This window comes from Budorcas taxicolor, chromosome 2 (genome assembly GCF_023091745.1).
Source record: "Budorcas taxicolor isolate Tak-1 chromosome 2, Takin1.1, whole genome shotgun sequence".
Classification (NCBI taxonomy): Eukaryota; Metazoa; Chordata; class Mammalia; order Artiodactyla; family Bovidae; genus Budorcas; species Budorcas taxicolor.
The window spans coordinates 104575959-104589349 of NC_068911.1; the positions used below are offsets into that span (position 1 = coordinate 104575959).

General features: G+C 36.8%; 1 protein-coding gene across 1 annotated transcript in view; it reads right to left on the reverse strand.

Moving 5' to 3' along the window:
• THSD7B (thrombospondin type 1 domain containing 7B) overlaps nt 1-13391 on the reverse strand; it is an 899070-nt gene that overhangs the window by 686377 nt on the left and 199302 nt on the right. The window contains exon 2 of the mRNA XM_052635756.1: nt 1744-2554. Within this exon, the coding sequence (XP_052491716.1) occupies nt 1744-2554 (811 nt within the window). The remainder of the gene's footprint in view (nt 1-1743; nt 2555-13391) is intronic.

Genomic DNA, 13391 nt, shown 5'->3' on the forward strand with positions numbered 1-13391 from the left:
AAGGTGTGTGTATGAAACGGTATATGTGTGGAGAGGGAGTGATGAGGAGATACATGGGAGCTCTAGATTTGCTGTTCAATTTTTCTGTAAACCCAAAATCACTCTAAAAAAAATAAAATCTATTAATTTAAACAGAAATTAATTAAAAAACAGAAAAAAGCCAACATTTTTTAGTTAAAAAAAAAAGCCAACTATAGGCTGAAAACATTCTGTAATATTCCAATAGAGAATATTAACAATGTTTGTACAGATCCCACATACATACTGAGACAATAATCACCCCAATCATCTGCTTAATCTTTTGTTTCACAGAGGCAGGCAATAAAAGGCAGAAAATCACTCTTCAATGGACTTGCCAAGTTATATGGCATAAATCAGAATGAAGCATCAAAGACAAAATATTCTCATTTGTAAAGCAGAATGGGGAAAAAAATGAAAAAAAACAATCATCGCGTTACTTTGTTCTGAAATAGCAGAGATAGTCCTTTGAGCCAGCTGTGGATCCTAAGAAAACAGCAACTGATGATAATGATTAATTCCTTCCATGAGTGTTTCATTGTTTGATAATTCCAACTATTGAAACCCATCTTAATTTGGAAGAAATTTAGCAATATACCAGTGATAATACTTAAGAACTTCTGAGGGAAAAGTAAACAGATACTACTTTTAATATACTTTTATGGTTTATGTCATGACATTATAACACAGTGTAAAGTAAAACAATTACAAATAATTTTGCAGCCTAAACTATTGCTTTTAAAAGTTTTAGTCCATTCTCTCTAAAATCTTTCTAATTATTGCTGTGCAAGATAATGTTTCTATCAAATCAATGCCAAAGAAAACATTCTTGGATTAATTATTGGTATTATTATTACTATTAAATATCTACAACCCAGAAATAAGAGAATCTGCTTAATCCTCAAAATAAACAAACAAAAATCAGTTTAAATGAAAAAATTTATATAGCTTATATCCTAAATTTGAGAATTATTTAAATTTTGTCATTATAATAAATCACTTAGCATTTTTATTACTGTAGTAACAAAAAAAAACAATTTTTTTACAGAAAGAAAGAGTCTTTAAATTCAATAGTGCTTTACAATTTTAAAAATTTTACACATATGATTTCATGTAATCCCATAATAACCCTTTTCCCCCCTAATACTATATTACCCTAGCCTTTTCCCTTTCCCTACTGGTAACCTCACTAGTTTGTCTTCCAAATATGAGTCTGCTTCTTTTTTGTTTTATTCCCTAGTTTGTTGTATTTTTTAAGGTTCCACATATAATTGATATCATACCGTATTTGTCTTTCTCTGACTTATCTCACTTAGCATATTGCCCTCTGAGACCATCCATGTTGCTACAAATGCCAGAATTTCATTCGTTTTTATGGCTGAGCTGTACTCTACTGTCACACCTTCTTTATCCATTCATCTCTTGATGAGCACTTAGGGTACAAGATCTATGTTTTTAGCAACTGATATGATGATAAAATGTGAAAATGGATGACTTGTCCTATACAGTCGCACTATTAATTACTCTGGAGTTCAGTGTACTTCTGGTCTAGACTCAAAATTTTTTATACTTGACACTGAAAGCTTTTCTAGAGCAACTTAAAAACTCAAATCCCAAACCTGATTACAATTTTCCCATTGTAGAAAACCATGAAGAAATTTTTTTTTTAAATTACACTGTAAAATATTTAGGTGAATCACGATATAAACACCAAAGACCTCCTACCTTAACACAGCATTTCTTCCATCACTCCTTGTACACCAAATCTGGCGGGTTTGAAAACCTATCTCTATGTCCCAGGACTTGGAATGGTGATGCGCCTTGTAACTGTGATGTCTAAAAGGGACCAACTCCTTCGACTCAGAGCCAAAATCCAGAACGGTTCTTCCACTTAGGTTAAGTCCTTTGAGATGAGGCAGTCTACATTTACTCCACGGTCCAACTTTAAGGCTAAACGTATATTCCTCTGCCCCAAGAGGACAAGAAATGGGGGCATCACAGGCTCTTGACTCAGTCAAGTTAGGACACTGTGACCCTCCATAGAGAGGGAGGGCAATAGCTGAGCGAGTTCTGTGCTGTAACTGCTTCCCACACCCACTGCTACACGTAGACCACGGCGAGAACTCAGACACCACACAATCCCGTGGGCAAGGGATGAGGCACGCTTGTTCCGTGGGGGGCTGAGGGGCAAAGTGTTCACATATCTCATTCACAACCATGGTTCTGTTCAGCTTCTGAACACAGTGCACCGTCCGATGCTGCAACCCGCGCTGGGCGGTCACACACGCTGCCGCCCGAGGCCTGGCTGGGCCCAGGTCAGGAGGAGCGAGTACACAGTGGTGCCAGTCGGAAACCTCCCACTGGAAGAGGTCTCTGTGCCAGTCACAGACTCGGAAGCAGCTTCTTTCCTTCGGAGGCCTGTTGTGCTCATCACAGTTAGACAGGTGGCTCGTCCACCCCTCAGAGTGGAAACACCACAGGGCACGACTCTGGCTTCCGCCTGGCCCACAATTTCCTGTACACCTTCCCCAGGGGCCTGCAGGCAGAAAAGACAAAGGGGTCGATTACTCCAAGATCCCAGGCCACCATCCACACAAAAACAGGTCAATCTGTATACCTTGAGACACAAGCAGTGTGAAATTGTGAAATATGGAACAAAAATATAACTTAGTGGTTAAGAAAGTGGATTCTACATCAGTTGGCCCTTCTTGAAATCTCCAATTCATCTCTTAGTAGCAATCTCAACTTGGATGAATTACCTCAACTTTCCAAGTCTTAGTTTCCCACCTATAGGAACAGATAATTAAAGCGCTAACTTGTAGAGTTTTTCTGAGGATCAGTAATAAAATGTGATTCCAAGTAAAAATACACATGTAATAAATGATTGGTATCATTATAATTATTATGTTTCAAAGCCTATATATCTAACTCAATATTAATACTTTCAAGTTAGGCAGAGTTTCATCTAAAAGAAAAGCCCCAAATCCAGGATTTTAATAAACTAGGATTTTTCATGTTTCCAATTCTTCAGCTCACAACCTAAGTATAAGCTCAGAAGAAAAAGACATTAAAAAAAATAACTTGAAAAAGCATACTAAATATATATTCGCTTTCTAAATATTGTCCTCAGTTTTGGTTTTTACTTACAGAATGGAAAAAAAAAAATCTGATACAGGGGTAAAAGTGAAGTTAATAAAAGGAGCAGCGCTGAACTATCTGTGGAAATTCTGCCCCTACAATCCCTGAAATATACTGTCTGGGTAAAGCTTCCAAGGGCATCCCTGGTGGCTCAGTAGTAAAGAATCCTCCAGTGCAGGAGGTGTAGGTTTGATCCCTGGGTCAAGAAGATCCTCTGGAAGAGGAAGCATGGCAACATACTCCAGTATTCTAGCCTGGAAAATTCCAAGGACAGGGAAGTCTGGCAGACTACAGTCTATGAGGTCACAGAATCAGACATGATCTAGCAACTAAACAACAATAACTTCCAACATTAGCTTGTAATATGCCAAATCTTTTAATTAATGAATTAGTTTTATGAGAAAGTTTCAAGAAATGGACAGATAAAAGAGCTACCCATTGACGTTTCTCACTTTTCTTTTTGCATCCTAAATATAAACACACTAGCTGGCCTCATCCATTAGGCTGATCATCGATCTTTCCACAAAGACAGCAAGTAATCACATTTTGTGTCAATGGGAAAAAAAAAATAGTTTCCTCCTTTTCTCTTTACCTAAATATTTAATAAGAGCCTGAAAAAAGACGTTTATCACTGTTATGTTTGCCCCTTTACTAGGTTTGGAATCACCATAGAGGCAACTCACACCCTGAGAAATCATCTAATTTCCACAAGCAAGAGAAAGAAAGTGAAGTCTTTCTCTCTTTCCTCAAATCTGATCAGACTCCAACATGTCACTTAATTAGTCCCTGGGAATGTATTTTCAAGCATATCCAGTACATTTCTAGACGCAGTAAATGTGTATAGTAATATGCATTTAGGAAGAGACATGTGCCTCCCCAGAGAAACAGTATTTGCATTTGCTTCACTGAGGATCTCTCACTGTGGCAGGGCAATACTTTTGAGGTTGTAATGTACCCAGTCCACCAGTTCTTTCCCCGAGCCCTGGGTGTGCAGACCTGCTATTCTAGGCAATACCATGTTGATAATTCCAGTGCTGATGATTTCTGTCACTTTGTGAAAGAGAATAAAATGTACTCTCATCTTCTTTTGGTGCCCCCACACTCGCATGTGGTGCCCCATCTCTTGTTGAAACAGAGTTTTACTGAATGAAGTCAGCCTACAGTCACCAAAAAGCCCTTTGGTTTCCCACACTCTTTCCTGGGTGAGCTGTCCCAGGACTGTCTCCTCAGTCACAGTCAGTGTGCATGGGAAGTGCAGCGTTCAGCACAGGTTGACTAATCAATCATCTTTAATTCTGATAATTTCCTCCTGAATCACCCACAGTTTAGTATTCTGTACACTGAGATGCTCACTGTGACATGATGGTCATTTGCAGGCTCCAGCTGTCTAGATGTTCTAGAACAGATTCAGGTTCAATATGCCACTCCCTGCCCAGCATCCCAGACCATGCATGTGAACATTTACTATTATTAAAAACACAAAATACAAAACCCAAATCCATGGTTACTATTTCAAAAAATATATGATCGTAGGAAACTTTTTAAATCTTTAGTTTTTAATTGCTTAAAATTATTTACTAATTTTAATCAGTTAAATTATATTTTAATTTTTGATCTATCCAGGAGTTTGGGATTAACATATACAGGCAAATTCTTTACTGCCTGAGCCACCAGGAAAGCCCAACACACACATACTAGTATATATAAAGTAGACAACCAATAAGGACCTATTGTATAGCACAGGGCACTGTACTCAATATTTTATAATAACAAAGAAGAGAAAAGAATCTGAAAAAGCATATATATATATATATATATATATGTATATATAGTGTGTGTATATATATATATAAAGAACATATATAAAACTTTTTATATATATAACTGACTATGTGACAGTTTATAAATATATAACTGACGATATATTCAGTTTATATATACACATACTGCATTATGTGCTCAGTTAGTCATGTCTGACTCTCTGTGACCCTATGCACTGTAGCCCACCAGGTTCCTCTATTCATGGGATTTCCCAGCAAGAATATTGGAGTGGATTGCCATTCCCTACTCCAAGGGATCTTCCTTATCCAGGCATCAAACCCAGGTCTCTTGTGTCTCCTGCATTGGCAGCCAGATTCTTTACCCTGGCACCACCTGGAAAGTCCATATATATAATATATAAGTATATATAATAACTATATATAATGTATATAACATGTATATAACTAAATCATTTTGCTGAACACCCAAAATTAACACAACATTGTAAATCAACTACACTTCAATTAAAAAAAATCTGTTTTTAATGATCTAAAACAGTTATTAGTTAAAAAGAAAACAAAGCATTTTTTGCACAAACACTGGGTTTTAAAATGTAGGCTGTCAGTTTCTATTTGTTTAGGTGTCAAGTATACACAACTTTATACTTAGTATTTATTCCTGTATATTAAAGAATGTAAGACCAAACTAGTGGCGCCTCTTCTAACCAGTCTTAAAAAGCTAACAGTAAATTTAATCAATCTAGAACTTCTTACAAAGTGATCCTTATTCTTAATTTTAAAATATTTGATTAACACATTTTCTTATTATTAACATTCTGTTTTCTTCTAAGTTTTTGCGCATTTTCAAAACTGTTAAGGTAGTTTTTTTATTATTTGAAATCATTAATATTTTAAACTATATAACTTAATATTCTTCCCTTAGCTTTCATTTCTCCATCTACATAGAATTTTGCCAAAGAGCCATTTTTTTCTAGATCAATGAAGACAAAATATAACTATTAACAATTATCCTCCAATTAAAAACAAATAAATAAAAAGAAATAATTACTACCATTTGTTAAAGGCTAGTGGTGTTGCACTGTATTTGTTTTCTTGTTAAATATTCAGGAATTTTACCAGGTGGTCATTAAATCATTTATGATTTAAAATCAGCCATGGTGGGAATATTTACATCACACTACAAATCAAGGCAAACGAAGGCTTTTTTTTTTTTAAACAGCAAGCCAGTTGGTTTATCTTACATCACTGGTGACTTGATAAGTGTCTTCCTCCTTCTGTTCCTTATAACACTCCCATGAAGTGGGGCTACTTTGCTCATTTTATCAGTTGAGGGAAATGGAACTCACAGAAGTTACAATGCACACCCAAGTTACACAACTAGTGTGTGATAGACTAGAATGAAACTACAGATCTGTGTGACCCCAAGCTTGGGCTCCTGCCCTACATTTGAAAAGACCCTTTTCTATGGTATGCACTGGTATGTGTGATCCTAAAATCACAAGGCAAATGCATTTCTTCACTTAGCTACAATCTCTCCAATTTGTTAATATTCCTTTGGATGTGAGTAGAAAAAGTCATCAAGGTTGTGGCAGCACAGCATTTCCCCCTCTTGACCCTGGGAATTTAGGACAGCAGTTTTTGCATACTAAGACACATGCATGTTTATAAACTTTAGTCACTGCATTTAGGAAGGCATGGTCTAGGAAGAATAGTTTTTCCACATGTTAAAGCGAACTTTGCAGACAACTGAAAAGAATCTGAATGACAGGTAACTGTAACTTGAATTGGCTATGCTGGGAAAAAATGAAAAACAAATTGTAAACAAGACATCTGAGATATGACAAGACCTCTGAGCAACTGACCTATAACGATTTGCATTTTTCAGACATGGAGAGGAAAATGTGTCCCATGATTTATTCAGTTGTGTTTGGCTATGAACTTAAAACACACACAATAGTGAAAATCACACAGCCCTAAGGGATTTTGCCTTTTCAAAAAACATGTATATTGAAGTAAAATGTGACCTGCAGTATGACAAATCTTAAATCCCTTGTCCAAGTGCAGAAATAGAAGAGCTGATTAAAATTTTGAGCAGTTGCATGAAGAAAAAGAATATCACTTTTAAATTTGACATATATATAAAACATATGGTTATATTCAGAATATACATCTGAGTTAAATAATCTAAACAAATAAGAAATCTATGTACAAACAATAATCATTTTCTATTTCTTAATTGAAAATAAGCTTCAAGTAACACAAATAAAACAAAGTTTTCATTACCCTAGGAGATAGACCCTACAAGATATTGCTTTGATTTATGTCAAAGAGTGTTCTGACTATGTTTTCCAGAATTTTATAGCATGGTCATAAGCTGCTGCTGCTGCTGCTAAGTCACGTCAGTAGTGTTCGACTCTGTGTGACCCCATAGACGGCAGCCCACCAGGCTCCCCCATCCCTGGGATTCTCCAGGCAGGAACACTGGAATGGGTTGCCATTTCCTCTCCAATGCATGAAAGTGAAAAGTGAAAGTGAAGTCACTCAGTCATGTCTGACTCCGCAACCCCATGGACTGCAGCCTACCAGGCTCCTCCATCCATGGGATTTTCCAGGCAAGAGTACTGGAGTGGGTTGCCATTACCTTCCCCAATCTGGTCATATAACTAGGTCTTTAATCCATTTTCAGTTTGGAGGTTCCTTAAAAAACTAAAAATAGAGCTACCATATTGTTGGGAGCCACGTTAGGCATCACTGACAAAATGGAGGCATGGCCCCAACCCCCTCTCCTCATCTTGCAGGCACAGCCCTGGGATGAAGGAGTTAGGCCTTGTGATTCTGACTTTTTCTTTCCTTTCTTCAGTTGAGTTGGCTGGAAAGAATGTTAAGGTGCTTGAGAGAAGCATGAGAAAGCACAAAGCCTTCTACAGTTCTGTGCCCAGAAAATAATCTATAAAGTAAGCACTGACATTTGTTCAAGGATCTTTATAAAGAATGTTCCAGGATGAGCAAGTAGGCCACGGCTCAAGGCCATGGGAAGGATTGTTATCTGAGACCTGTTTGTGAGGGGAATGTTTATGGCAAAAGAAGTTTGCTGAGTTTAGGGTTTAGGAATAATTAAGAATAGCTAGAAGCCTTTTTAGGAGATAGTGATCTTAAGATGCTAGGGGCAAACAGGATTTAGAAAGATAAGAAATAAACTGAGGAATGTGGCAAGAGTTACAATATAATCACAAGTTAAGGATAGGACACATAAGAGAAAGTAAATAATAGATAGTAAAGCAGATTCTGAGAGAATCGCTGAAGCAGGAACTCTGTTTGAAGGACAACAGTGATTTCTGGAGACAGTAAATCTGGGTGGGAAAAACTGAAAATGTCAAACCTCTGACCTAATGCTTTTGTCCAAGTATAAAAGAAAACCTGAAGCTGGAAATAAACATGCAGTTCCATACTATGAGTCAGAGGCTACATCATCGTCCACCGACACCGCTCACCCCTTCAGGCTGATTCCCTGGCTGCCGGAGCTGGACTCTGGCACCATATGATCCAGAAATCCCATTCCTGGGAATATATATATAGAAATCCATACTTCAAATATATATATGCACCCCAAAGTTCATTGCAGCACTATTTACAACAGCCAAGACATGGAAAAAAACCTAAATGTCCATCAACAGATGAAAGGATAAACAAGTGTGGTACATACATATAATGGAATATTACTTACCCATAGAAAATGATGAAATAATACCATTTGTGGCAAATGAATGGACCTAGAGATTATCATACTAAGTGAAGTCAGACAAAGAAAGATAAACATCAATTATATGTAGAATCTAAAAATGATACAAATGAACTTATTTGCAAAACAGAAACTGACTCATGGAATTAGAGAACAAATTTATGGTTACCAAAGGGGAAAGGGAGGTAGAAGAAAGGATAAATTAGGAGGTTGGAATTAACATATACCCACAACAATGTGTAAAAAAAAAAGATAATCAACAAGAACCCAGTGCCAAGCATATAGAATGCTGTTCAATACTATGTAATAAACTATATGGGAAAAGAATCTGAAAAAAAGAATATGAAGATATGCAGATGCCACCACCCTTATGGCAGAAAGTGGGGAAAAAAAAAGAAAAACTAAAGATCCTCTTGATAAAAGTGAAAGAGGACAGTAAAAACGTTGGTTTAAAACTGAACATTCAGAAAGCTAAGATCATGGCCTCTGGTCCCATCACTTCATGGCAAATAGATGGGGAAACAATGGAAACAGTGACAGACTTTTTTGGGAGCTCCAAAATCACTGCAGATGGTGACTACAGCCAGGAAATTGAAAGATGCTTGCTCCTTGGAAGAAAAGCTATGGCAAACCTAGACAGCATATTAAAAAGCAGAGACATTACTTTGCCAACAAAGGTCCCTCTAGTCAAATCTATGGTTTTTCCAGTAGTCATGTATGGGTGTGAGAGTTGGACTATAAAGAAAGCTGCTGCTGTGGCTGCTGCTGCTGCTGCTGCTGCTGCTAAGTCACTTCAATTGTGTTTGACTCTGTGCGACCCCATAGACGGCAGCCCACCAGGCTCCCCCATCCCTGGGATTCTCCAGGCAAGGACACTGGAGTGGGTTGCCATTTCCTTCTCCAATGCATGAAAGTGAAAGTGAAAGTGAAGTCACTCAGTCGTGTCCGACTCTTAGCGACCCCGTGGACTGCAGCCTACCAGCACCAAAGAATTGATGCTTTTGAACTGTGGTGTTTGAGAAGACTCTTGAGAGTCCCTTGGACTGCAAGGAGATCCAACAAACCCATCCTAAAGGAAACCAGTCCTGAATATTCATTGGAAGGACTGATGCTGAAGCTGAAACTCCAATACTTTGGCCACCCAATGTGAAGAATGGACTCATTTGAAAAGATTCTAATTCTGGGGAAGATTGAAGGCAGGAGGAGAAGGGGATGACAGAGGATGAGATGGCTGGATGGCATCACCAACTCAATGGACATGAATTTGAGTAAGCTCAGGGAGCTGGTGATTGACAGGGAAGCCTGGCCCGCTGCAGTCCATGGGAGTCACAAAGAGTTGGACATGACTGAGTGATTGAACTGAATTGAAACTGAATCACTTTGTTATACAGCAGAAAGTAACACAACATTGCAAATCAACTTTACGTCAATATAAAATAAAAATTTTAAACAAATAAAAACAAAATTGAGAACAATTAAAGGTTTAAAAGTTTAATTGCATACATAATTACATATATAAGTTTTAAACTAAAACTTGAAAACATTTCAATGGTGTAATAGGAATAGTAATTTTCTACTTGTTTACCTGCACTAAGATTATGTAAAATCACTTTCCACCTGCGACTCATTACCCTTTCTATGAAATAAACACAGCTACTCTGCAATAAACTGTGAAGAATTTCAAGTCACATCAGTTCTAATTAACATGCTAACATTTTTGTATAGAAGTGAATTTTTTGGACACAGGGTAGCATCGATGAAATCTCAAGTTACATTCACCTTTAAAACTCAATGATTCCTCTTTTTTGTCTGGGTTTTTTAAGAAAGTGCAAATCTGTGAATGTTCTAATGTAATATTCCTCTAAAAGTAGAAAAGTGCTGGCAAATTGTATTCTCTTAATTAAGTTATCCTTAAGTGGATTAGTTTTGATGAACGCATCACCCAATCTAAATCATCATAATTAAGGCAGCCCAGAGGATGCCTGAGTTTTAGGTGTGGTATTAAGAAGCCTGCAACCAAGGGGAAAAAAAGCACTCCAGAGAACAGGGAATAAACATACTCCCAGGAGCGCTCACACTGTTCTCACCACTATTTGAAGTAACAGACTTGATTTAATACCATTCACACAATAGGAAGAGATGTTTGTTTTATTATTCACTTTCTTTCAACCACAGCTTTTATTATCCTGACACTGCTTTATATTTAACTCGACCAAGAACACTGAGGCATGACATGGATGACACGGCTGAGCTTTACTGTTCTAAACAAATTATTGGTGGATAATTACTGAACCAAAGCACTCAGAAACCTGAGCATTACACAATGTGACATAAAACAGCATTGATCCACTTGTAAGATGTCTCATCTACAAGAAATTGCTTGGAATTTCTGTCATAACTTTCACATCTCAAAAAGCTTTCACATTGATCATGGAGAAATTAAAGTAATATCTCCATTACACAGTGGACAATTATCTAGGAAATCACACTTTCTAAAATACATCAAAGAACCCAAGGGATGAGAAAAAGTGGCCAGTGAACATTTATTCACTGAAACAACCATTATTCATTATCTGCTATTTGACAAGTAGTGTATTAGACTCTGGGAATATAAAAATGAATGAGACATTAAATACATCTCATAATAACTGTGCACTAAATATAATGCCTACATGCTTATGAAAGGACATCAGGCCCCTCAGGGTTGTCTACACTTAGCTTGTACACAGCATTAACAATCTTAATTTGATTTCCCAGAGTTTATTAAATCGAAAGCAGAAGCCTAGAAGTTGAGAGGTACCACTGAAGGCAGGTACAGTGATGAAAGTCAGAAGAGATGATAGTTCCTGAGTCTAAATTTCAAAATACATTATGATAATTCATAATTTCTACTAGCAGGGGATGTATAAAGTCACCCAGCACTTTCTAACCTTTCAGAGCAAACCTGCTCATTAGATATATCCATTTGTGAGTTATGCCTCTGATAGCAACAGGCACACAACACAGAAAATGGAGAGACAGAAAAAAAAATTAATGGGAAGGAATTTAAACCCTAATGCATTTCATTTATTTTATGGATTTATTAGATTTTTTCTCATTAGAGTATAGTTGATTTACAATGTTGTGTTAGTTTCAAGTGGGCTTCCCAGGTGGTGCTACTAGTAAGGAACCTGCCTGCCAATGCAGGAGACCTAAGAGACATGGGTTCAACCCCTGGACAAGGAAGATCCCTGGAGGGCACCAAGGACAGAGGAACCTGGTAGGCTCAGAGTCCATAGGGTTGCAAAGGGTTGGACACAACTGAAGCAACTTGCCATGTTGCACAGCACATTAGTTTCAGATATACAGAAAAGTAAATCAGCTATACAAATACATACAACCACTCTTTTCTAGATTATTTTCCCATATAGGCCATTACAGAGTATTGAGTAGAGTTCCCTGTGCTATAGGGTAGATCCTTACTAGCTATCTGTTTTATATACAGTAGTGTGTATATGTCAATTCCAATCTTCCAATTTATTCTTCCCCATCTTAACACCTGGTAGCCATAAATTTGTATTCTATATATGTAACTCTGTTCCTGTTTTATACAATAGATATGTTCACTTGTACCCTTCTTTTAGATTCCACATATAAGCAATATCAAATGATACTTGTCTTTCTCTCAATTCACTCCACATAACAATCTCTAGGTCTATCCACATTGCTAAAAATGGCATTATTTCATTCTTTTTTATGGCTTAACAATATTCCACTGTATATATGTAACACATGTTCTTTATCCATGTCTCTGTCATAAAAAACACAATGACACAGAGGTTAAATATGTTACTAAGTGACCAGTGGATCACTGGAGAAATCAAAGAGAATATAAAAAAATACCTAGAGACAAATGACAATGAAAATACAATGATCCAAAAACAACTGACATAGCAAAAGCAATTCTAAGAGGGAAATTTATAGCAATACAATTTAGCTCAAGAAACAAGAAAAATCTCAAATAAACAACCCAACCTTACACCTAAAGCAACTAGAGAAAGAAGAACCAACAAAACCCAAAGTTAGTAGAAGGAAATAAAACCATAAAGATTAGAGCAGAAATAAAAGAAATAGAGACAAAAAAACAACAGCAAAGATCAATGAAACTAAAAACTGGTTCTTTGAGAATATAAACAAAGCTTTAGCCAGACTCATTAAGAAAAAAAGGAAGGGGACTCAGGTCAATAAAATTAGAAAGGAAAAAGGAGAAGTTACAATGGACATAACAGAAGTATCAAGGATCATAACACACTACTACAAGCAACTATGCACCAATAAAATGGACAGCCTAGAAGAAATGGACAAATTCATACAAAGGCACAACCTTCCAAGGCTGAACCATAAGGAAATAGATGATATGAACAGAGAAATCACAAGTACTGAAATTGAAATTGTAGTAATCACAAGTACTGAAATTGAAGTTGTGATTAAAAATCTCCCAACAAACAAAAGTCTAAGATCAGCTGACTTCACAAGAGAATTTATGAAGTATTTAGAGAAGAATTAACACCTACCCTTCTGAAACTCTTCCAAAATATTGTAGAAAAAGAAACACTCCTAAGCTCATTATACAAGGCCACCAATACCCTGATAATAAAACCATACAAAGATACTATACCACAAAAAAAGAAAATTAAAGGCCAATGTCACTAATGAACATAGATGCAAAATTTCTA